Genomic DNA, 26,985 nt, shown 5'->3' with positions numbered 1-26,985 from the left:
TGTATGTATATACATATAAATATACATATACATATAATATGTATAAATATGTATATACATATACTATAATATGTACATATAATATGTAATATATACATCTATAACAATATATACATATACATATGTACATATATAATATACATATATACACATATTTATAAATATGATGTATCATATGTATAATATACATATAAATACATGTGTAATTATACATATATTTATACATATGTGATATTTATAAATACCATATATTTATACATACAGGATCTCATAAATATTGAGTATAATCAAGAAGATAGGTTATAAATAATATTTTAGTATATCTGTATGTTAAAATTATAAATGTTTATCCCAGTGAATATAGATATGCTGAAAACAAACCAATGGCAAAGATGTATGATTGGTGGAATGCTGTGAGAAACAGATAAATGGAAGGGATTGAAATTTGCTTTCAAAGCTGTTCAAGTAATTTGCTGGAAATAGGATCTTTTTTTTGTATCCTGTTTTCTCATAACCATAGGCTTTTCTCTTATTGCCAAGGGACATTCTGCTCCACAGACCAAGTTGATATACTCTTTTTGTCTGGGCTGGTTTATGATGGCTAATGGATCTGGGCTGCCATATTCCAGTATGCTTCATTTGAAGGATTTTATATTTGAGAGGTCATTGGAATGTATTATAGTGTATATTTTCATATCTGGATGCAGTCTGTCTTAGTTGCTTAATTTCTTTAGATGTATCTTAGGTAAACCACTTAGTAGTCTTAACCATAAAAAGCAATCTTACCAGAAATCATAATTTGTGAGTTAAGTTAGAAATACAAACCCACTCATACTGCATTTTAAAATGTAGTGTCTGCCTTTTTTCTTTCAGATTTTAATTTTAGGTATAAATATGTGCAGCTAATACATCTTTAATTAATTATTTGTTTTGAGACAGAGTCTTGCTCTGTCACCCAGGCTGGAGTGCACTGGCACGAACTCAGTTCACTGCAGCCTTTGCCTCCCAGGTTCAAGTGATTCTCCGGATTAAGCCTCCCAAGTAGCTGGGATTACAGGTATGCACCACCATGCCTGGCTAATTTTTTGTATTTTTTAGTAGAGATAGGATTTCACCACATTGGCCACTAGTCTCGATCTCCTGTCCTCTGATGATCTGTCCACCTTCGCCTCCCAAAGTGCTGGGATTACAGGCATGAGCCACAGCGCCTACATAATTATTATTATTTTTTAATCTTCACAACCATTGTAACACAAAATGCACAAAACTGGTTTTTAAAAATAGTATTATAAGTTATATGGCCATTAAAACCCACAAATAATATTTATATGCTAACTTCAACTTACTGGAATAGGCCTGCTGTCACAGTGATAAAACTTTAAAATAGGGTGGGATGTCCCAATAAATGTTAAAATGTTGTAGGTTTTAAAATTGTGTCAGAAATCATGCCTACCTTTTCCTCTTGTTATACGAAATTCCAGTAATCATTGTTGAAATTAAATGTAATATGAGATTAATACAAAATAGGGCAGCAATTAAAAGGCATTAAATTGTATTGAACCTGGCTGGATTCACAGAACAAGAATTGATCCAGTTTTATCTGTAGTCAGTTTTTCTTTCTAAATTAGGAAATGTTCTGAGAGAGAAAGAGTAATATAATGCATGTGCCAAAGACACTAGTAGTGTATAGAAAATAATTCAAGATAATGATAGAGTTAGGTCAGAAAACTATCAGATTATTCCATATTTTCAATTATTGCTATAGCATTTTTCCCCTTACTGATAACTCAGTAGCCTCCTGTTCTGTCCTCTTTTCCTCTCTATTTTTGTTCAGGTGTTTCTGTCCTGGAAAGACTCAAGGCACCAATAAGAACAAGCTTTGTTCCTTTCTTTCCACATTGGTTTGGGAGAAATGGAAATGGGTGTCATGGCGACACAAAAATTACGTGTCAGGACTTCATGGAAATTTTGACTGAAGACCAATATATTTATGATGATGCCAAAGTCCTATTCATTCTTTCATCTAGGAAATAATTTCTTTTTGCCATATACTGTCCTATAGTAATACTGTAATAGGGTAGTGAATGTGAAGATAAATAAAATGTGGATCTCACTTTCCTGCATTCTATGTACAAAGCCTGCAGCAGTCATATTTACAGAAGTTGTATTCTAAGATTTTCCCATTTTATTTTATTTTATTTTATTTTATTTTATTTTATTTTACTATTATTGTTTTTTGAGATGGAGTCTCGCTCTGTCGCCCAGTCTGGAGTGCAGTGCCTTGGCTCACTGCAACCCTCCGCCTCCTGGGTTCAAGCAGTTCTCCTGCCTCAGCCTCCTGAGTAGCTAGGATTACAGGCATGCCCCACCATGCCCAGCTACTTTTTGTATTTTTAGTAGAGGTGGGGTTTCACCATGTTGGTCAGGCTGGTTTTGAGCTCCTGGCCTTGTAATCTGTCCACCTTAGCCTCACAAAGTGCTGGGATTACAGGCGTGAGCCTACCAGGTTCAAGTGATTCTCCTGCATCAGCCTCCCAAGTAGCTGGGATTACAGGTATGCACCACGATGCCTGGCTAATTTATGGGTAGGGATTTTGCTTTTAGTTTGTACCCTCTGTAGCTCCCAACACAATGCTTGTTCAGAAATGGAGCTTAATCAGTACCAGTAAATAGGCTAAACACCCTGGTGCCTAGCACATATTAATACTCAGTAAATATATGTTTAATCAGTAATTGGATGGGTAGATGAACAAATTGTGTCCAATACACTAAATTACAATATGGTAAAATATTTGAATAATTTTTTGAAATATCATGATTTGGTAGTACTTCAAGTTTGTTAATATGATTAGCAAATGACTAATAGTAGGTTCAATATAGCTGGGAATACAAATAGGGTTCACTAAGGACAAAATAGAACAAATATATAGATCTTTTATTTCTTCCCCCCACTCTCAAACCGTAAGATATATAAAGAAATAAATAAGAGAATACCATTGATAAAATATAAAAGGGAAGAGCATACTGTCTTTTAAGAAAGAAACAAAAAATACAAAAGGATATAGAAGCATTGTAAACCCAGGATAATTACCAGGAACTAGCATTGTAGATGTGAGTTCTGGAGTTTCCAAGAAATCCACATTACTTCTTTGGAATGTCTTGCTATAATTTGTCTGAAGGTGGCTGTGTAAATAATTACAGGTTAAGGCTGTGCATTTTTATTTACAATCTTCCGAAGTGCAGCAGAGATCAAATTTGATCAAGATGGCAAAGTTTGGGATGATGTGGATTAAGTAAGCTCCTGGATACAAGCTTGTTTTAATGGTGGTTCAGCTTTCAAAAATGACTTAGGAGTAATTTAATAATTGTCATCAGAAACTTTTTGAAAAAGGTTTTAAACCAGGAGAACATTACTTTTTTAGAGGATAAAATAGGAAGTAGACTTTACTGCAACAAATTTAAATAGAAAAGAATATTATAGCTGTTGGAGAGTTTAAAAAACAGGATAGATAATAAGACAGACTGTATATTTTACATTTCTAGATAATAAAAATAAATCTGGAAAACTATCTGAAAGTGTTGGCCTGGAAGCACAGAGTTGAATAAGTTACCTTGTTTCCTTCTATGGCTGAAATACTGTTGCTATCATTTTGCCTTCCTTATAGCCCAAAGTGCCTTCAAAATTGTCACAAAAATAAAACTTTTAGGTGAAATACGGATCAACTGAATTTCCAGGTATTCTGTTACTTCCATCACCATATTTAACACCCTAAACATGGACTTATTTAGAGAACTATATTCTCTGTACCATTTTAAACGGTCAGGAATTGTTATATACTCTCAGAAGAGCAAACATTTCTTTCATTCCATTTTAAAATTATATGTTTGTTTTCTATTAGTAATTATTTTAGTTTTAAAGAAGTTGATTTGTTTTGAATTTTGACAACGTCTTGAATTTCCACTTTATTTTAGTCTTTAAAGAGATTTAGAAGGTGTTGGGCTGCAATGACTCTAAAAATTGTATGTAGTTTTGTTGTAAAATAAAATAGCCGCACAGACTATCCTATGAAAAATTAGATAAAGCTCTTTTTTCCACCTCATTTGTGTCCATCCTTTGTCTCCAGCCCCACCACTACCCTCACCAGCTTTAGACACCCATACCCCCATTTATATCTTCTTATCTGAAAACATCAGTAAAATGGTAAGACTCAAAGTGGAATCATTACCAAAAGTATTTGTACTTCAAGACAAGTGGTTTCTAAGCCATTAAATACATTTTTAAAGTGCGTAGAATTCAGGGTAATGGGCAAATGGGACAGGTTTTAAGGTAAGGTAAAAGAGAACGGAGCTTTCCTACAAATCCTAAAATTACATCATGCATACATATTGCCACCTTCCTGGCTTCACATAAAATCAGGCTTGCTCACAACTTACCTATTCCATACACTACTATTTTCCCAGAACTCATAGATTATGTAGCGAGATTCATTTGAAAGCTTCTGTATAGAAATACTGAAATGGAAAATAAAAGGCATAATTAGCTACTGGGAATTAAAGATACAAGCTAACTTTTCTAATATCTATATGTAGTATGAAACAATCTTATCCATTAATAGAGGAAACAATCTAAGGTGCCTGCATGAAAATCAAACAGATTTGTCAAGAATTTACTTGTTCAATATGTCTGTTTGGCATAAGTGGTTTTTTTTTTTTTGTTTTTTGTTTTGTTTTGTTTTGATTTTTTAGTTTTCTGGTTTTGCATCATGAAAACAGTCTCAATATATTGCAGACATCACGAATGTAACTTTTGCAAAATTGTATTCATTCATTCAAAAAGGTTTATTGAGCATCTGTTGCGCTAGGCCCAGAAAAATGTGAATGCATGCTACCTGCCTTTGCCCTCAAATGTAGCTATTAGGATTGGCCCTATCAACCACTGTACCTCTGCCAAATTCTTAGCCTTACAACATTCCTGTATTGACAGTTTTTGTGTGGGTCCTGTTCTATGCCATTTGAGTCACTTGGACCACACTACTGCTATACAACTGACTCCTAGTTTGCCAATACCTAATGGCTCTCTTCCTCTTTCTCTTTTTTCCCTTTCTCCGTCTCTCAAACTGTCTCTCCCTCTGACGCGCGCGCGCGCACACACACACACACACACACACACACACACACACACACACTGCTCAACACTGTCTCTGGATGAAGTTTAAGAGTCCACATTCTGGCCATAATTGCAAGGGTTTTTTGTTTTCCTTTTAAATTTCTTTTCCAATTTGTTTTCCTTTTAAATTTCTTTTCCAATTTGGGTGAGACAAATTTGTTCCTTCCAGTCCTTTGACTACCCCAAAGGAGGAAAAAGTCTACATAATATGTTTTGAAGGAGTGAAGAAAGTAGGCTGGCTGAAAACATAGGTTGAGGTGACTGCAAATTTAATTCTGTAGCAATGAGGAGCCACCGAAGGATATAAAGCAGGGAGAGTGTCGTGGCTATAGCTATGTATTAAAAGATCCTTCCGATGGCCCAGTGGGTATTGTATGAAGGGTATTGTAAAGTAGAAAAAACAGCTGGAAAGATAGTGAAATAGCATAGGTGAGAAATGATGAAGACCCAAATTAATTCTGAAACAAAAGAATAGAGAGATTCATGAACTTAAGAGTGGGAGACAAAAATAAAGATAACTTTAAAAACTGAATTACAAAAGTACAGACTGTTCAGCCTGATGGTTCATAATATATTCATATTAGAAAGCAAAACGAGGGGTTAGAAAAACAATAAGGCTTTTGGGTTAACAAAGAATTTACCAGTAAACTTACCAGTAAGAGAACAAATAGCAGTAAAATAGTTGATTAATGTAGATTTAGGATTTACCTAAGTGTGACCAGCAGGTGGCAGTAACTACACACAGAAATTTTAATTTTTTTTCTTTAGTTCTGCTTGTGTTTTTTTCAGTTGTTTATTTAGTTTGGTTCATTAAGGTATGATGCAGCAAATATTGTTTTTAGCTCAACTTCAGATTTTCTGGAGAAAGGTTTACTATGGAATCATAAGAATTGAATGGAAGGTGGAATTTGTGATTTTCTAATCCCAAGAGTTCATGAATGTGCTCTTTGGGTGTTCACTAAAATCCCAGAAATGATCTGCAAATTAATATGCATATATATGTTTTTCTAGGAAGAGAATCTATAGCTTTCATCATAGTCTCAAAGGGATGTAATCCCCAAACATAACCTTCAACAGTACACTGGACAAATTACAATCCATCTCTATTTTCTTTAGGATAAAGTTTAAAATACTCAGCCTTGTATTTCAAGCTCTTCATCAACTGCTGCCTGAAAACTGATTCATTTGTATACTTATTACATTAAAAGCCCACTTATCCTGATATTTGAACATTTCATTTCCAGACTAGCCATAAGACCATAAGATAAGAAATTCATAAAATTTTAGCATAATGCTAAAGCTTTTGAAGGAGTAAAAAGGAATATGAAATGGCAGTGATTTAAAGTATAGCCCAACAGACCTTCCACCATCCACCAGTTATTAGCTATGCCACCTTGATCCCAATACTCAACATTGGTTTCCTTATCTGTGCAACAGTGATAACAATACTATGAGAATTAAAGTGTTACATGGAAGGCCGGGCACAGGGACTCACACCCATAATCCCAGCACTTTGGGAGGCCAAGGTGGGTGGATCACTTGAGGTCAGGAGTTCAAGATCAGCCTGGCCAACATGGTGAAACCCTGTCTCTACTAAAAATACAAAAATTAGCTGGGCACAGTGGCACGTGCCTGCAATCTTAACTACTCGGGAGGCCGAGGCAGGAGAATCACTTGAACCCAGGAGGTGAAGGTTGCAGTGAGCCAAGATCAAGCCACTGTCTCCAGCCTGGGCGACAGAGCGAGACTCTGTCTGAAAATAAAGAAAAAAAAGTTACATGTAGAATTCCTAACTCAGTACTTGGCTTAGTGTGTGTGTGTGTGTGTGTGTGTGTGTGTGTGTGTGTGTGTGTGTGTTGTTAGCCCAATAGCTAAAAGGAAAGTATCACTTTCATTGGGTGAGTAGCTATGAAAGCTAAGCCTTAATGGTGTCAAAGCTAAGAAGCATGACAGAAACAAAAGGAATGGGGTGGGAGGAAAACCAGAAAAGAAATGGAGGGAAAATGTACATATCTACTAAAGCAATGAGAAGCAGCAAGCTAATAATATAAGTATTAATAGTGGTGGTGGTGATGATTTCTACATGTATTGCTCTGTTCCAGGCTCTAATTTAAGCATTTTCCATAGATAAGCCATTTAACCTTCATAGTTACTTTGGGAGTCATGTGGCTACATTGTCCATTGCCTCCCCAAATATTACTCTCCTCTTACTAACATGACTCTGCCACTGTTCAGTTTGCAATACACCCAATGTACCAATCAGTGTTGGACTGAAAATATTCTGATAACCTTAATCCTCTCTGCTGGACACTTGTTTCCTAGCCTTCCCAGTGGCCAACAATGACCATGCGACTTGAATTCTGGCCAGTGAGATGCAAGGGGAAGTATGCTGGGAAGCAGGGACTCTGGGAAAACATTTGCGTCTTCAGGATCAGACTTGAGAGGAGAGCTTGTTGGTATTTCTCCCTTTTTCTTCCTCACTATAGGCCATCTGGTGAAGAGCCAGAAGGCACATCTGAAAGACAGATCTGGGATCTTTGATGACAACATTAAGCTGTATAAAAACCTTGAGATTGTTACCTCCAGTATTCCTTTTGAGAATAATAAATGTACTTATGATATAAGTGACTGTTACTGTGCTTACTCTAGATTGCAGTTGCAAGCATTCTTATTTGATACCGGAAGGTGGTGGTGTCTTCTTTGTGTATTTGTTTCTCCATTGTTTATAGATAAGGAAACTAAGGAATGGAGAGATGAAATGTCTTGTCCATGGTCATCACAGCTGCTAGTGAGTAAACCAGACTTTGAACTTAGGCATTTTTGCCTCGAAAAGCTGCACTCTGACAAAGAGTTAGGAAACCTAATAAAGGTGACTGACAAGAAGCAGACGCAGTGATGAAAGTGCAGATTCTGTCTCAAAGGCACATGGGTGAAAGTGCTAACCAGAATTGCTTTACAGAATGGGTACTTTCAGTTAAGGGCCAAAAAGACCAATATGGGGCAATGATATTTAAGGACATTGATATTTGAGACTATACCATATAGATAATGACACACAATGATCACACTGAGACAGCAAGAAAAGTCCAATTGCGAAATAATTTTTAGAAAGATTTGTCAGCAGTTGTTAAAGGCTTAGGGCTTGAATGATTAGCTTTCAATTATTTGTAAATGTAAAACTGCACAACAACACACGTGTGATTTGTTTCTTGTGTGATTCTACTCCCCCGAAACAGCCTGTGTCATTCTCCTTAAAATCTTCATACTTCCTGTGACACTTAACACTCATTGGCTAAAGCAAGAGTTCTTTGGGTAAGCTGTCTTTGGATGCAGGCCCTAAAAGCTTCAACTTTGAGCTTTGGGAGATCTTGAATATTCCTGGATGCTGGAAAATGTGTCAGTGAAATGGCTTCTAGGGGAAATGGATGTGGCTCAGGAACAGGTGAGATTAAAGATTTTAAATGAGGAAATTACCCATAATGGTCGGGACTCTCCCTCTTGGCTTCTTCCTTCCCCATGTGCATGTCCTACCTTAAATCACAAGCAAAACCTAACCAATGAAGAAAAGACATGGCAAGAGGGCCAGTCCTCACATTTCTCCATACCAAGCTGTGGGTCACCAATTTATTTCATCTATATAATTACTGATTAATGAGGCTGGGCATGGTGGCTCACTTCTGTTATCCCAATACTTTGGGAGTCCGAGGTGGGTGGATCACTTGAGTCCAGGAGTTCAAGACTAGCCAGGGCAACATGATGAAACCCTGTCTCTATAAGCAATACAAAAATGGCCCGGCACAGTGGCTCACGCCTGTAATTCCAGCACTTTGGGAGACTGAGGCGGGCGGATCATGAAGTCAGGAGTTCACGACCAGCTTGGGCAACAGGGTGAAACCCCGTCTTTACTAAAACACAAAAAAATGGCTGGATGTGGCAGCACGTGCCTGTAGTCCCAGCTACTTGGGAGGCTGAGGCAGGAGAATTGCTTGAACCTGGGAGGTGGAGGTTGCAGTGAGCCAAGAGTGTGCCACCACACTCCAGTCTGGGCAACAGAGCAAGTCTCCATCTCAAAAAAGAAAAAATTAGCCAGGCATAGTGGCACGCACCTGTACTCCCAGCTACTTGGGAGGCTGTGGTGAGAGGATCACTTGAGCCTGGGGGGTTGAAGCTGCAGTGAGCCTAGATTGCACCACTGCACTTCAGCCTGGGCAACAGTGTGAGGCACTGTCTCAAAAATAAATAAATACTGATAAATGATTAATGATTCAATGTGCCACCATTATTTCTTAAGGATGCCTCAGGGTTGATTCCTACAATGTAATCCTACATTCATATTCCTTAGGCCCTTGACATGGAGTTTTGAATATATTCAAATTCTCAAATTTTGTAGCTGAGTGACTTTAGAAATCATTTTGTTCTAGTTAATGACTATGAAATTTTAGACCATGAACATGATTTTAATTGTGCTCTACCCTCATAAATAAGCATCCTATTTTCCCAACTGGAGTCTAAGATCCTTGAAAACAAACTATTCTCTTGTTCTCTGGTGTCAAGAATGGTTCTGAGAACATACCATGTATACCACTTATATTCAATTGGTACCTCCCTATGACAAAAACAGGGATTAATGAGCCTTCATGATTACAAAATAAGTGAAGAATAGTATGTATATGTGTTGTATCAAACAATGTGTGTGTATAAACATGAGTCCACATAATCTGCTTGAGTTTTTCACCAACTTAACTTTTTAAAAACTCTTTTGACTAAAACAAAACCTCTGTCACTCCCCATATTTCGGAGTCTCCTAATCAAAAACTTATAGGGCAAAACCTCTAATTCAGTGGCCTGAATTTAAGAAAGCAAGACCTTGTTGTAATTGGAACAGGAGAGGACTTGTCTATTCTACCCCTGGTTAACCACAGAAAATCCAGGAAACTCTAAGGATGACCAAATACTGACAAGAAGGATTAAACACTGGTTTTAGCATCAGATAAATTTTAATAAGTTTTTTCTTAACCCGTCTGAGCCTATTCCTTCTAAGCTGGATGTAATATGTGCCTCTTGATTATTGCTGTGAAGATAAGAGGACAGGCACAGTGGGTCAAGCCTGTAATCCCAGCACTTTTGGAGGCCAAGGCAAGAGGATCGCTTGAGCCTGGGGGTTCAAGAGCAACCAGGGCAACATGGTGAAATCCCATCTGTACAAAATTTTTAAAAAGTAGGCAGACATGGTGGTGCGTGCCTGTGGCCCCAGCTACTCTGGTGGCTGAGGTGGGAGGGTCGCTTGAGACCAAGAAGTTGAGGCTGCAGTGAGCCATGATTGTGCCACTGTACTCCAGCCTGGGCAACAGAGCGAGATCCTGTCTCAAAAATATATAAATAAGGAAATAGGTGCAAAATGTCTAATCTTGTTAGTCCTTAATAATATCTATTTTATTTTATGGCAGTATTTTGTGCCTAATCATGGTGAGACTGAGCTAAACATCATGGGAGAACAGAACCTCTGACATTCACAGAGCTTTATTTTCTCAGCCAAGCACTAGGCAATTGTGCTGGGCACACTGGAGCATGACTGATGGCATCAGTGGCATTTGATTATCAATTGATACAGGTAGAAAATTGAATTTGATTAACTGGTACAACTGAAAAATTGCATGTAGACAGGCACACTGGCGTAACATCTATGCCATATATATTCCATATGGGTGTGATTCCCTGATGCTCATTCCACCTGATATAGTCTACATTTCGATAATTCCAGTAAAAGAAAGAAATTAGCTGAAAAATCAACATTAAGAAGTGAACAAAGAACTGTATGAAACAAACCAGTCTTGCAAAGGAAACAGAGAGGCTGAGAATCTATCTTACAGGAAAAAGATGCTCTCCTTCCCTCCACTTCACAGCAGGAGCTGATGGAGCAATTTATTGTGGTTATTGAGAGAATGGAATTTGCAGCAGACAGCACAAATCTATCCACTCTCATTCCCCCACAGCTAGTTTCCCTTTCTCTGGGACTGTTCTAGTAGCTTGAGGTCATTTTCCCAACACTCATTAGTGTTTCTGAACCTAAAAAACAAACTTGTGTGCCTTTTTTATAAATATAAAACATGCCATCAATCCCTGGAGATTGTAATACACTGAAATAGACTTTATCTTCTCTATATCCTCATTATGAAGAGTTTACTGAGCTCTATTTTGGGAAGTTTACACTGTGAACAATGTATATATAGGTTCTCTTTGTATTTTCTTTTCTTTTTTTTTTTGAAACGGAGTCTCGCTCTGTTGTCCAGGCTGGGGTGCAGTAGCACCATCTCGGCTCACTGCAACCTCCGCCTCCCGGGTTCAAGCAATTCTCCTGCCTCAGCCTCCTGAGTAGCTGGGATTTCAGGCACATGCCACCATGTCCAGCTAATTTTTCTATTTTTAGTAGAGACGGGGTTTCACCAGTGTCAGTCTGGTCTTGAACTCCTGACTTCATGATCTGCCCGCCTCGGCCTCCCAAAGTGCTAGGATTATAGGCGTGAGCCACTGCGCCAGGCCCTCTTTGCATTTTTAAATATTCAATTTTATTTTCAAATGAGTGGGCTCTAAAAACTACACATTCCCACCTTTGCAAGTCTTGAGTCACTGAAGTAAAAAGGACGAAAATGGGGTTTTGATTTGTGCCCTCTGAGTCTGGCGTGACATAGAATAATAAAAATAATCATGGAAGCACAGCATTTCCTGTGTTCTTGTTACAATGACACTACTGGAAGATGATGAGCTGTTAGTGGCACTGAGGAAGTACTGCACTCATACTCTGGAGAGGAGGTCAGCCACCCAGACAACCAGGAAACAAGTAAACGCAATAATGACTTCAGCTCACGTCTTCAGTGGATGGGAAGCATTGTGCTGAGCACTGCATACGGACTATCTCAATCTTCCCAACCATCTCATGAGGCTCTTGAGGAGGAAACTCAGGCTTAGAGCCACAAAAGCTAGTAAACCACAAAGCTAGTAAAATCCCACGTTTATTTCCAGAGCCAGACTTCTTAGCTAGAGAAATATTCTGCTGGGGTATGAATAAAATTAATTAAACACCGAGAGGAAAAGCAAAACACCCAGAGACATGAAGTATCTGTTTATGCACACACGTACACACACATACACACATAAAAACCTTCCCAAAGCTATATTTGAAGAGCATTATGAAATATAGTTTAAGCAAACTCATAAGGTAGGTTAGACTTGGTTGTGGAAGTTTTCTAAAAGCAGATGAATTTGGACTGGGGGTCTGAACTTGAGGCAGTGCATGGTCTGGCAGAGACTTGCAGCTGGGTGCATGCACATTTCTGAGAGGAAGAGTAGCCAGGTCTGAGGCACAGTGGGGAACAAACAGATTATATCAGAAATTCTAGCTGTGCACCACCGAGGCAGAGTGTTTAGATGAGGGAGAATAAATAATAGTAGTGATATGGATCCTGGGTCTGTCAGTAGGATTAAATATAGAGTCAGGACAAACATCTAGCCTTTGATAAGATACTCATTAGAGAGTTACTGTAGGTTCCAGGTAAGGGAATTCTATGATAACTGTTTCCAGCAAATTATTATAGTAACTGTTTATTGAACCAGTTGGAGTGAAAAAACTGAAGATGAGGAATAGTATATTTTAGTAGCTTGAGATATCCGAAGCCTGAGCTAGGTGGTACCCATGGAAAGAGGAAAGAAAAGATCTGCTGCTGCTTCATTTTCTTTTGATGACCAAGGACTGAAATCATGACTTCAGGGACGCCTGCAATTTCCTAATGACTGAAATGGTCATTAGGCCACAGGGCATGCTGCCAAGGGAGCAATCACAGCTAGATGTCCTAGAGTTGGCGCCTCATCTACCAGAGATGATTTTAAATTAGAGTGTGGGCTGCCTGGATGCAAAAGGGAATTTCAACTTATTTGAAATTCAGTCTCTTCATTCAAGTTGTTCTCTCCATTTCATTTTACTTGGTGCCCCTAATGATCAAACAACACGGGGTTTAAAGATTAATGAGAAAACATCCAGTTAAAGGCAGCAAATGACATCACCCAGGTGGAATGCTCTGTGTAACTTAATGTGAGGATTCTCAAATATCTGTCTTCTAGACCCCCAGCCTTGTCTAAAGTGAGAAATGCCTTCACTGCATTCCTGGGCTGCCAAAGGCCTAAGGTGCGGGAGTAGGAGCACTTACCGCAAGCATCCACTTTGGGAGGAAGCACTCTCCACGTAGTGTTTCAGAGCAAGTTGGAATTCTTCCAGGTCCTCTTCAATCACAGACATCTGCCGCTGCACAAGCATGATGTGCTGCCGAGGAAGGGGTGAGGGTCACTGCGTTGGCTGTCACGGAGCCCGATTTCAGCTGACTCCTACTGCCCATCCCATTCCTCCTCACAAAAACAAATGATTCTCATCCAAAAATATGACCAAGGAAGGCCATGAGTATTCCAAGTATAAAACTGCATAAAGGCTGTAATCTAGGCAAGATATTTTCCTTGCCTCTAGTCCCAGAAGCTGAACAAAGTGTTCTTTACAATGACGTGTTTCCCTTTAAAAGCAGTGATTCTCAATGACTCGAGAAGTTTTAAAATTATATTTATATCAAAATCTCTGGGAGTGGGGCCCAGGCACTGCTATTTTTAAAACCTCCCTAAGTGTCTCTATGGTGCAGGCAGAGCTGGGATCACTTCCCTATAACCACTTACCAATTTTTAAAGAGAAGTCCTATTGTTCATTGCACAGCTCCAATTTCTTGGATATTTTGTGATACTAGACATAAGTGACAATCATTACAAAAACCAGATTTCAAAGAAATGAGTAACTTATGCATTTCCAAAGGTACATCAAATATTACAGGGTTGTCAAACACATTAACTACTTACAACAGGCCCTGTTCAAAAGGTAATGGCATCAGATGTGCTTGTTTTTAATGGATCACACTGGATTGGATGGCAACTGTTTCCTGTAACAAATCCTATTAGCATTATAACAATTGTAGTTTCAAGGCTTCCCTCAAGATCTGCCTGTGGGCTTCTCATGGAATTTTAGATATCAACATTAGTTCTTTTCAAGAATTGGTAGTGAAAGTATAAAAGTGCAAATCAAAGTAAGGATTGGCATGAATCATAAAAGTGCATAAACAAAAACAAAACACAAAGTAAGGATGATCTAGAATATAAGAAAAATAACTTCCACAATAATAACAGCTATGCAGCATGAGAGCTAGAAGTAAACCCCTGGTCTACTGTTTCCTATTCCAATGGGTTTCTCATTTCATGTCAATAGCTACTATTTGTTGAATACCAATGATATTGTAGAGACTGTTAGGTATTCAGTATATTCAACAAATATTCCTACTTCATTGTACTAATCAAAGCACGTGGTTTTAATATTAATGACTAAGTAGAGTTAATTTCTACCAAAATAACGATGGATATATCATTTTCACAAAAATTTGCAGGGACCTCTTGGTTGGGACATTTGTGATTACTGACTCAGATAATTAGGAAAGCTCATGGGCTTTCCTAATGAGATATATAAATACATCCACCTATTCCATCATAATTCTTTTCGTCTAAAGGCAATTTTTACGTGATCAAGTGGGATGGATTGTAAAAATAAGCAGAATCCTTCATTATCCCCATGAACTCATGCCCTTTGACTCAAGACATGGATTCTATTTTCCCTCCGTGGATTCTATTTTCCCTCCCCTTGGATCTGGGTTGGCTTTCTAACTTGCTCTGGCCAATAAACGTGGCAGAACTGACAGTGAACCAGTTTCAAATTCAGGCCCTAAGAGGCCCGTGGATTTCCACTCTTTCTCTTGGATCTCTGAGATTATCTTGTGAACAAGACCTGCTACAGCAGAGGCCAGCAAATATTTTCTGTAAATGGATGGGTAGTAAGTATTTTAGGCTTTCTGTGCCACATGGCTCCTGTTGCAGCTAGTCAATTCTGTTATTGTCATGTGAAAGCAGCCACAGCCCACACATAACCAATGAGTGTGGCTGTGTTACAATAAAACTTTATGACCAAAAACAAGAGGTATGCTGTAGTGTGCCAACCCCTATATTAGAGGATTAAAGGCCACATGATAGAGCACAGCTGAGCTCCTAGACATATGAGAAAACTCAGCCAAGATTAGCGAAGCTAACATACAGCTTACTACAGATACAAGGAGCCCATGTGAGACCATAAGACACAGCCAGTTGATCCCAGCCTAAATTGCCTACGTGCAAAATTGTGGTTATTGTGTTAAGCCACTGAGTTTTGGGATGCATTATTATGTAGCAATAGCTAACTGATTCATTCACTTATGTACACTGATGTATGAGTTGGAAAAATTGAGCTCTTGGCTTCCTAGATTGGGTTGTAATGTCCAACTTTGCAACCCAAACCAGAGGTATCTTCTTCCCCTCCTTTCCTAAGATAGTTACACAAAGAAATCCATTTAAAGAGCCCCATGTAATCTGCCTAAGTTTGATAGTTTGATGACTATTCTGACAAGTGGAGCTTTTTAAATAGTAGTTATTTAAAGTAGATTTTCTGAAATCCAAAGAAAACACTTAAATTTTCTGTTCTGGCTAGGCTGATACAAATTGTAGGATGTGGGGTTTGGGAGAGGTGGAACAGGAGTCCTACTGTCTTGTTAATATTTCTATGTGTCTCTTGTGTCAAATACACAACCTGAAAGCTTACTAAACTGTGGGATCCCAAGATGTAGTTAGCTCAGAGCATTCCGTCATGGTTGAATATTCTTTCATGGTGCTACATTTTTGTTTCTCTATCATAGGAGTAGTAGTATATCATTTACCTCATAGGAATTTTGTTACAGTGAAAGTATGGCTGGATATTTGGAATGTCTTGGACTAAATAGTGCTGTGTAGGTATGAAAGGCCAGTCTCAGTTCATAGGATAGTATTTGCCAGTGACATTAGATTATGTTGCATCAGCCTTTGATTTCTTGGAACATTTCAAGAAATGTCATCTTTTTTAGTCTTGGGACACAGAGACATATTTTAAGTACAACTTATTTTTTCATGTTACTTGGTTCTATTTACTACATTTACAGTTGTGTTTCAAATATGTCTTCAGAGATACCATAGCCTTTCTTGTATGCTCTCACTGACTCTTAACAGCCATTGTAAAACAAGACTTATGTTTTGATAGTCCCTGTTATATTACTTGACAATAGCCCCTGAACCCTTAGGAATGGCAGAATAGAATGACTTCACAAGATGTTATCCATCGGTTTTATATGAGTGTAGAGAGGCAGAAAAAGATACTAGGTTTGTAGATTCATTGTATGATAAGCTATTTTAGTGTATTACAACAACAATGTGCTGAAGAAAATCTGAGTTTTGAAAAGAATGTGCTCAAATGTTTAAAATTATCATGATTTTACAAACCTTTGAATTAAGAAAATATCTGGAAAATGATCATCTTACTCAGTACTCTTTTGGTAAGAAGTGCCATACGGGCACATCTTTATAATATGTTTGTTATCAATCATTTGGAACATTTAAATATTTCTATCTAGCACTTTAGTGTTCTTTCAGTGCAGTGTTAGAATCATTCGATATAGTAAGAGATATATCAGTATTATTTTTTTAAAACTTCTATTTATTTTTTATGATTTCATCTTAAATATTATGTCATTTTGGAAGTATTCCTTGGTCTCCTAAATTGAGTTGTGTCCCCTTACTGTGCAAATCTATACTTTCCTATAATAATCCTCATCACATTTTATTGTAGATTCTGTATACTTTCCTTCTAGTTTGTTTTCTAGCCTATAATATTCACCACTTTATTTTCAGACCCTCTCTTCAGGCCTGGAACATAGTTGGTGATCAAGTTATTTGTGGAACAAACACATTAAAGATGCTTTTGCTTTTAGCCATTGGCTAATCTTAGAATTCCCTTAATAAACTATTTATTCCAGGAAAGGCTTTGAGGTGGCCCTGGAAACTCAACAGCACTGCATAATTGTTAGGTGCTCTTTCATCCATCTCCACCATCCTGTCCTCTTTTTCTTTTCTTCCTTCTCCTTCAAGAGCAGGCATATAAAGTAAAAAGAATTAGCTTCACTTTTCCTATGTGGCCTTTAACAAGTTACTTAATTCTTTCTCAGTTTGTCTTCTGATATGTAAAATTAGAATAGTGGTACTTATATCACAAAGTTTTGGGAGGACTAAATAGAATAGTGTGTATAAGGACCCTTTCCATGACAGGTACTAAATAAGTGTTACATCTCTTACTCTGGGCTGAGAAAAAAAAAAATGGACTTAAAAAAAGAAATCACATCCTGGACTCATTATGTAATGGCTCATTGCCTGGAAAACTAGAGATGTCAGTAGCTAGGGTTCAGGACTTTTGCTGTGTGCTTAAACAAGCCTGCCAGACAACCTGCTCTGCTCTCATGGTAGGGAATCTCATAAAACAATAATCCATTCATCCACAACCTCGCTAGCAAAGAGCAGTTCTACTTTACAGGCTAGAAATCCACTAAACACTAGGGCTGAAAATGTTAGAGCATGGTGATGAGCATAGGTCTGGGGTTGAACTGCAGGGGTTCAGCTATGGTAGGTAAATTCCTTTAAACCTTAATTTCTTCATTGATAAAATGAGTCTGAGGATAGTACTACCTTATTTGGCTATTGTGAGGATTAAGTGAGTTATGTGTGTGTTTAGTACAACACTTGGCACATAGCAAAGGATCAGTAAAGATCAGCATTTCAAAAACCAAGTGTAATACAAATTTATTCTTTGCTTTCTGTCGTAGAATTTATTTTCCAAGTTCTTCTCATGCATTCACTAATGGAAAAGGAAAATACCTCTCTACTCAACTAAATTCTAAATTTAATTCTAAAACTGGTTTTGGTCATCAGGATAAATCATTTAACACATGGTAGGATAGAATTATGAGCACTAGAGCACTAGCTATGAAATAACAGTGAAAAATGCTTTTGGTCATTTTGAATATAGGAGGTTTTACAGGAATTTATAGTAACGCACTTACTACCATTAATAAAAAAATACAACTTTTAATGACAAATATCTTATTGTTACTTCTGAAAAAACAAACCAATTCAAATCTTTACTATATGTATATTCCCAAAGAGCATAATTGTTATACATCTATATATGGCTGGAAATAGAGAATATCCTTTCCTGCTTTTAAACAATATTGAGAGCTGAACGGCCTTCTTAAGTCTTATTTGTTTAAAGTACTTTTATGCACTACTGAATTAGTAATGTTGTGTGTGTTGATCTTTTAAAATTGGCCTTGGCTTTGGCTGCTCAGGGACCTGCAAATGGAATAGCTGCCTCCTTTCACAAACAATCCTTAGACAAATTTTCTTCCTCATAGCTACAGAGAGAAAACAATCTCACATTAGAAAATTATTTAAGAATAGACAGCTATCTCTCACAACATTAGAAATGTTATATTTGTTTTTCCTTTGTCTGGAGTATAGTTTTTCCTCTAATGCACACCTGTGAGAAGATAACAGATGCATGACCACAAGGTTAACAATTCCTGTGCCTCTGGGACTGTGCAAACCCGCTATTCTTAGTATGTATATGCGCTCAAGACCCACTCCTCTCACTTTCCCATGAAAGCCTACCGTTTTAAAATGTTGGGGTCTTGATGAATTGACACAAACTACATCCCTGTCTCTGGAGGGATAAAAGCACTAGACATGCAATGACAGATCTAGCTTATCGGGGGAAAGTATTCATAACTATAGGATTCTAACAGTAGCAGCCATGATTAAACTTTTCTGATACTCCCACAAAGTTTCCTCTGAAGAATCCCTTTGGATTATGAGTTTGGACAGATGGGCAGGAGCCTTACACACAGGTGGGTCTCACCTTCTTCTATCATGTAGTCAGTGCTTGTGCACAATTCAGAGATGAAAGGTTATTTCCTATCTTGGTTTCATATAAATGCGTGAACAATCCTTTGACATCTATAAAGTATATAATACATCTAAGGTATTAAAAAATGATTTTTCTCCTAGTTACCCAAGATTTTAAAATCCAAATTTTCACTAAATGTAAATGTAAACATCCAACTTCCTGAAACAGAATGTACTATGCATGTTTGCCTCAACATAAAGTAAACAATAAAGCTTGGTAGGTACTGCTTTTAATTATTTGCTAACTTCTTTTGTTGCATCTTAATGTACTTTTAGGATCCCTTTGTCCATTTTCTTCTATTTCCAAAAGCACTGCCACTCTGGATGGACATCTTATCCCTAGGGATACAAATGCTCCCTTTTCTCTAAACATCAATTTATTCTGTGAAAAATTATTTATGAGCATTTTCAGTGTGCCTGGCCCTAGGCTAAATGCTGGAAATATATTAACGAACAGAACCAGGTTTCAGCTCAGGTATATCCAGTGTACGTCACAGCAGGATTTACAAAATGTGTTTATGATGCAACTTAAATGTTGCCCTTCTCTGCCAGTCATATTCCTTCAATTATTCAATAACCCATTGATTAACACACGTATAAAATTTTCATTTTGCACCTATTACATGCCAGGTACTTTCACAAAAACTGTGAAGTAGGTATTAGGTTTATACAAATCATAATGTAGAAACAACACAACTTAACCATATAAAATGAAATATGACTAGTTTTCAATTTTCATTGAGATAACTAATTTTGAAGAAATTAAATTATGTTTTAAAGAACACATTGATAACATTTTACCTGATAAAATACTTACAGATTTAGTATTCCCTTCAATAATTTCTTCTTCCAGTGGTTCAAGTTTGAGATCCTTCAATAAGAGGAAGAAATGGCAGAAAAGAAAAAAATTACATCATTTTAAAAAATGCCATATATTCAAATCATACTTCTCTCGTGCCTAACATTGAACCAAAAGAACCTCATTATCTGAAAGATGAAATAATACAGATTTTTAAAAACTAAGCTGTTCCAATAAAGACTCTTTGTACTCATTTATCAATTGTAAGCTGTTTTAGACATGTTCAAAGTATTGCTTTAAGTTTACTTCCTGGATGCCATTAGAGAGCAAAGTGAAAGACAGAGGTACATAAAAACAGAGAGGGAAAGGATAGGAAGGCAAACAAAAGAAAAAGAAACAGAATGACTAAGCCTAACAGTCTGCTTTATTTTGCTATGAATAAGTATTACCACATTTCTACATTTCTTGGGACATCATTATAAACATTAGTCTATTGTTACAACACATTTATACCCTAGTGTTAATTTTTCTTTATTAAATAGAAAGTGAATTAAAGAGTAAATGAAAATACAATTGATATTTGCTAAAAGTGAAGAACTCCTGTAAAGATTTTGAAGTCTTTAAAAAAGTTTTTTATTTCCATAGGTTTTTGGGGAACAGGTGGTATTTGGTTGTACAGGTAAGTTCTTGCGTGGTGATTTGTGAGATTTTTGTGCACCAGTCTCCTGAGCAGTATACACTGAACCCAATTTGTAGTCTTTTATCCCTCATCCCCCTCCCACCCTTTTCTCCTGAGTCCTTAAAGTCTACTGTGTCATTCTTATGCCTTTGCATCCTCATAGCTTAGCTCCCACTTATGAGTGAGAACATAGAATGTTTGGTTGTCTATTCCTGAGTTACTTCACTTGGAATAATAGTCTCCAGTCCCATCCAGGTTGCTACAAATGCCACTAATTCATTCCTTTTTATGGCTGAGTAGTATATATATGATGATATACTCATCATATATATACACCATAATTTCTTTATCCACTCATTGATTGATAGGCATTTGGGGTGGTTCCACATTTTTGCAATTGAAAATTGTGCTGCTATAAACATGTGTGTGCAAGTATCCTTTTTGTATAATGACTTATTTTCCTCCGGGTAGATACCCAGTAGTGGGATTGCTGGATCAAATGGTAGTTCTAGTTCAAGTTCTTTAAGGAATCTCCACACTATTTTCCATAGTGGTTGTACTTGTTTACATTCCCACCAGCAGTGTAGAAGTGTTCCCTGTTCACCACATCCATGCCAGCATCTATTTTTTTATTTTTTTATTTTTTTTGATTATGGCCTTTCTTGCAGGAGTAAGGTAGTATCACGTTGTGGTTTTGATTTACATTTCCCTGATCACTGGTGATGTTGAGCATTTTTTCATATGTTTTTTGGCCCTTTGTATATCTTCTTTTGAGAATTAAGACCTTGATGTCTTCTGTGATGACCAATGAATACTGCTAATGTCCCCAGTGAAACCAAGTGCTTCATCTCTGAGAACTTCATTCTGTGAATGGCTATGCTAGCATTGTTTCCAATGAGGATTATGTAGAATAACTCCTTCAAATAGATAAGAAGTAAATTGAAACTGTAGAAATCCAGACTATCTGAAATAATATATGCCTGTTAATGATAGAGGTATGTTGCTCTAGCTGTGCTGTTCTTTTGTGGTGGAACTTTCAGCAAGGTATTTAAGTTCTGTGGGATTCACTTTTCCTTCTTTGCTGTAAATTCTCTATCCCTAAATCTTTACATAACTGGCTTCTTCTTGTCTTTCACATCTCAACTTGAATATCACCTTATTAGAGAGACCTTCCCGACCACTCATTTGGAGTTTTCAACCCCCTATCTGTATTATATTGCTCTACCTTTTCTTTATAGCACTTTCCGTTATCTGATATTATCTTGTTTCATGGATTTGTCATGCATGTGTGTGTGTGTGTGGTTTTTTTTTTTTTTTTTTTGGCTGTCTCTTCAAAGACCAACAATATTCTTTTCATCATTGCTGTATTTCCACTGCTGGAATAGTACCTGACACACAGGAGGTACTCAATAAATGTTGAATAAATGAATGGCTAAATGAATGCCCTGTCTAAATCATAGCTTTTCCATGAAGGCAAAATTATATGTAATGTACATAGATGTGAATTGAAAACTAAAAAGTACTCCACAGATAGAAACTTGTAACCTAGTAATCTCCTTGACCACTATTTCCCTGACACTAACTAAGGTACAATTTTCTGTTTTACCTTTCCTGATCTAAGGTATGAAAAACTTAAAACAAGTTGTATGAGTGTGACATCCTGAATTACATCCTTTCAAGTGAGAATGTCCTGTGATCTGATGATACACTAAGAACTTAATGAAGAACGAAGAGCTTTTATTGTTGTCCTTGTTATTTTGTTTAACATTAAAGGTGGGGTTTTTTGGTTTTGTTTTTGCTTTTGTTTATTTTATTTTATTTTTTTGAGACGGAGTTTTACTCTTTGACTCAGGCTGGAGTGAAGTGGCACGATCTCGGCTCACTGCCACCTCCACCCCCTGGGTTCAAGCAATTCTCCTGCCTCAGCCTCCGAAGTAGCTGGGATTACAGGCGCACGCCACCACGCCTGGCTAATTTTTGTAGTTTTAGTAGAAATGGGGTTTTGCCATGTTGGCCAGGCTGGTCTCGAACTCCTGACCTCAGGTGATCCATTTGCCTCAGCCTCCCAAAGTTCTGGGATTACAGGCATGAGCCACTGCGCCCAACCATTAAAGGTGTTTTCTACAGGGAGTCAAGCAAAACACAAGACATAACCTCAGTATATCCCCATAAATTCTCATTGAGGCTGAAAAGGATATAAGGAATACCTGAAGAAACCTATTTATAGAAATTGCTAAGTGTTATATTCCCCTACACGCATAGAATAGGGCTTGGTTTCAGTGCAGGAAGAATTTATCATAAATACTTAATGCAGACAAAAGATAACATATGTTCCACTGCAGGTATACTTCCTTTTAATGGGAAGATCAAAACTAGTGTTAACAACTACAGGAGACAAGGTACTCAGCCACTATTTGGCAATTGGGTAGTTTTCTCTAAAACCTAATTAGCACAGTACAGAATAAGTTGTAGAAGAAAACTGAACTTGCACTGCTTCTCCATTCATTAAGACAGCTCACACTGAGCTCCACACAGCTGGAGCCCTGTGCTGAAAACCATCACATTGTACTTTTAGCAAATCTCTTAGATACTGTCCTCAAAATGAAACCCTTTTATAGGAAGGGAGGGAGAAAAAAGTCTAGGAAAAAAAGAAATGTGACAATACTTTGATTTAAAGTTAGAAAAAAAGGTATGAAATAAGTTTGAGCCATTCCTTTAAAATAACTATAAAAATTTCAGATACCAAATAAAGATAGTTTTGTCCAAAATTTCAAAACGTTAAAAGGAGGTATTCGTATTCCTTAAATGAATCTGGACTTATTTAGCAACTGAATCCTTATGTTTTAACAAGCTTTAGTTTTCAAATAGAGGTCCTGGATTTGATCTTCTAATATTGGAAAACTAATTTCCATAGCCACTATTTTCCTCCAAATCTTTTAGTTTCAGCTCACATATCAATAAAATAAGAAAGGAGGAAAGTTGATTTGCAGCAAGCTAGTAGTTTAGGTATTTGCTCCAGTAAGTGTTCAATACACATTTAACAAATAAAGGCACCATGGCAGAGGGACAAGAACTCTACAGGGTTGTTTCCTCTTAACTTGGCTCTTGCACAGAATCTCCTTTTCAGAGACCTTATCCATCCTCAGGACTTGAGGGTTCATCTTTGTGGAGTAAGTCTACAGACCTTAACCTGTTGGCCTGACTTCTCTCCTACTAACATCTAACTAGGTATTTCTGCCTGAGTGTTCCATTGTACCTTGAAATTCACACATCGAAAACACTGGTTCACCTTCTCACCTTACCTCACAAATTATCTCTCATGTGTCTCTTTCTTTTCTGTTAATGGTATAATTGTTTCGGAAACACAGGCTCCAATCCTCAGATTCTTATTTGAGCTCCTCCTGTCCTTAACCGGTTCAATAGTGCTGTTAATTTCACTTCAAGTGTTTCAAATCTGCCATTTTCTTCTCACTCATTAGCTTAATATAGGCCCATCTCTTATCATACCTGACTTCACTGGGTTCAGTTGCACAAACCTGTTCTTCAATGCCATTTTCTGAGCCGGCTCTGGTGTCTCTGAGCCTCATTTTTCTTGTTTTAACTCATTTTGCATTTGTTTTAATTCACTTTGCATATTGCTGCCCAATTTCCTATCTAAAGGATTTTTGTTTGTTTTTTCACTTACCTGTTAAAAAATAATAAATGCCTTCTGTTGTTTCCAAGTCCAAATTCCTTAGACTGTTATTTGAGGCTATCCATAATCTGGCCCTCTTCTGTCCATACAACCTTATTTGTTACTATTTCCTTACATGAATGACTCTTAACCAGGCCAATCTACTGAACCTTGCTCATGCCATCACCTTACCTGAATGCCCTTTCCAGCTGCCCTCTACTGAAATTTTACTTCTCCATAGGAAATATTAGTTTCCTTGTTTGTTTGTTAGCTGATCAGAGTTTATTCCAACTTTAATGACAATACATTTTCTTTTCATTGAATTATCTCTTCTTCTCTCTATATTGTGCTCTAGGATTGTTATCAAGACTTTTCCCCCTCCCCTATCCAGGAGGCCAGTAATGCAACCCTGCCATGACCAACCAGACTCTTCCTTCTGGGAAGTGGAATTTTGAACAGAAGGCCAGCAGACTGGAAATGGTAGGAACTCATTTATTCCAGTGGAGGTAACTTCAGAGACTGTTAAGTATTTCTTGCTATTTAGATCTCTAGGGTTATCTTGTCTTCTGACTTTTCCAAATTCAGACCTCTGGACTATCTGTTGATTCTATGAGAACTTCCATATTCTTCCAGAAAACTCTTTTTTATTAGAGAAATAATTTATGTTGCTTGCAATACAATTTTAAATTAAGTCACCATTTTTAAGGCCCCACTTGAACTCTTCGTGCCACACGAAGTCTTTCCTGAGCACCCCAGGTCACAGTGATCAACCCATCAGGTGAGCATGGATAGATTTTAACATCTGATCCATTCCTTTAGCATGTCTCGGTCAGTCATTAAAATACTTACTGACCATGAACTATGAATCCCACTCTGTGCTACCATATAATTTTTAAAAAGTGTGTTATCTCTCTCGCTCTCTCTCTTTAGGAGAACAGTTTAGTTTTATTAGTAGACAATTGTTTTCTTCAAAGTCAGTGCTGACACAAACATAAATGTTTCTCCCTTGGTGCCTGACATGTGCAGAAAACACATTTTTTTCTTACTGATTGACAAAAGTTGTCTCTCCCATCAAAGATGTTTAAGGAGAATATCACTACAATGACAGGACTACTTGGTACTAACTAAATTAATAAAAATACAATAACTAAGAACATAAAATATAGTTCTAAAGAACTCTTCACCACATTCTAACTTGCTTGCCTAGATAGTTTTAATAGCAAAACCATCGGTTAATGTGCTAATTTCCAGAAGCTGAGTGTGGAATCGCATCTTTTAGTAGATAGCATTGCCATTTTCCTGAATTAATTTGAAAGATTCTCAAGACTTCAACCATCTTATCCCTAAGAGCTGTCATTAGCATCATTCAAGCACACTGTCACCTAGTTCATTTGAAAATGTAAGAGCCAGGCAGTGCAGTAGATTTATTTAACTCTCAACTCCACATCCTATTTTAAATATAATTAGGAGTGGGAGGTAGGGGAAGAATTAATGTAAGCTTCTGTATTTAACAACAACAACAAAAACCTCAAATAACTACCAAGCAACCATTCATAGAATTATTGGGATCCTGGCTGTTATTCTATCTATGGGGCAGTCATGGATATAAAGCAATGAGGAATATTAGGTAAGAACATCTTGAAAAGCGGAAGAGAGAATAAAGAAAAGAAAGCACCTACCTTCTTTTCCAGTCTATCAATTAATTTCTGGAGTCTATTTATCTGGGTCATCCACTGGTTGTCTTCTTCTAATAAGCCTGGGGCCAGGGAGAATCATGAGGGCAATATGTTAAACTTTAGACAGAGAAGAAATACTTGGTTATATCAGAGCTTTCCTTCAACCCTGAAGGAAGGATGCAGTGTCACTGACAGGTCATCTTTTTAATGTATTCATGAGTGCTTTCTAAGGTATTGATTTCCATAGATCCATGCATCCCAGGGGTTCACTTCCACAGGTCTGTTTTTTATGTAATTGCCTATCTGGCCTTTGATATTCAAAGAAAAGATCCTGCTGAGCCATTTACAAAACCCCATGATGTAGTTGGTTTTCTTTTGCAAAAAGGAAAGCATCAATCAACAATTCTAAACTTACTTGTAGGGCAGTGGCAAGAGCCAGTGAAATCATATCCCCGACCATAGCAAGGTGTAAATTGCTAAGATCAAAAAGAAGCATAAAGACAAGATAGCTGGTGTCTCCTTTCCCAGGAACTAACTTGAGTACATATACATGGGCTCTATAATCATGGCATAGTGGTTAAGAGTGCAGACTGGAGCCTGTTGATCTATATTCATATATATGATATATACATACATATGTATTTATAGGTATGTAGTGTGTGTGTGTGTGTGTATCTAGTACCAAGTTAAACATTATAGAAGTTCTGCTACTATTATTGTTTTTATCAACATTATTATGCAAAGGGAAGAGTTATGATCTGAGCCTATGCACAAACATCCTGGCATATTTGTGTATACTGATTGTAGCTTAATAAAAATGTTTTCATAGGCATTTGCTGAAGTAGTATTGTTTAATATTTCTTGAAATAAGAATGTGATTGAATTCAAGACTACAAAGCCTGTGTTAGCTTTGAATACAATAAAGACAAGAACTAAATTATAAAGGGAGAGTGATGTTATCAGAATTTACTTCTCCACCTGCCTTCTTGGAGGCAGCACCTTTCAAAACCCACCAAATTATGATGTAAAATGAGCATGGGTGTTGCCACAAGAAGTGGCTACAAA

At 37.3% G+C, this 26,985-nt stretch overlaps 1 protein-coding gene across 1 annotated transcript in view; it reads right to left on the bottom strand.

Moving 5' to 3' along the window:
* NECAB1 (N-terminal EF-hand calcium binding protein 1) overlaps positions 1 to 26,985 on the bottom strand; it is a 180,765-nt gene that overhangs the window by 4,462 nt on the left and 149,318 nt on the right. Inside the window, exons 9-13 of the mRNA XM_017870358.1 lie at positions 25,924 to 26,000; positions 19,911 to 19,964; positions 13,369 to 13,481; positions 4,435 to 4,512; positions 3,092 to 3,183 (exon numbers count right to left, since the gene is read on the bottom strand). Of these exons, the coding sequence (XP_017725847.1) occupies positions 3,092 to 3,183; positions 4,435 to 4,512; positions 13,369 to 13,481; positions 19,911 to 19,964; positions 25,924 to 26,000 (414 nt within the window). The remainder of the gene's footprint in view (positions 1 to 3,091; positions 3,184 to 4,434; positions 4,513 to 13,368; positions 13,482 to 19,910; positions 19,965 to 25,923; positions 26,001 to 26,985) is intronic.

This window comes from Rhinopithecus bieti, unplaced genomic scaffold (assembly GCF_001698545.2).
Source record: "Rhinopithecus bieti isolate Rb0 unplaced genomic scaffold, ASM169854v2 scaffold_5179, whole genome shotgun sequence".
Lineage (NCBI taxonomy): Eukaryota > Metazoa > Chordata > Mammalia > Primates > Cercopithecidae > Rhinopithecus > Rhinopithecus bieti.
The sequence above is the reverse complement of the archived record's forward strand: the minus strand, read 5'-3'. Positions and strand labels throughout refer to the sequence as shown.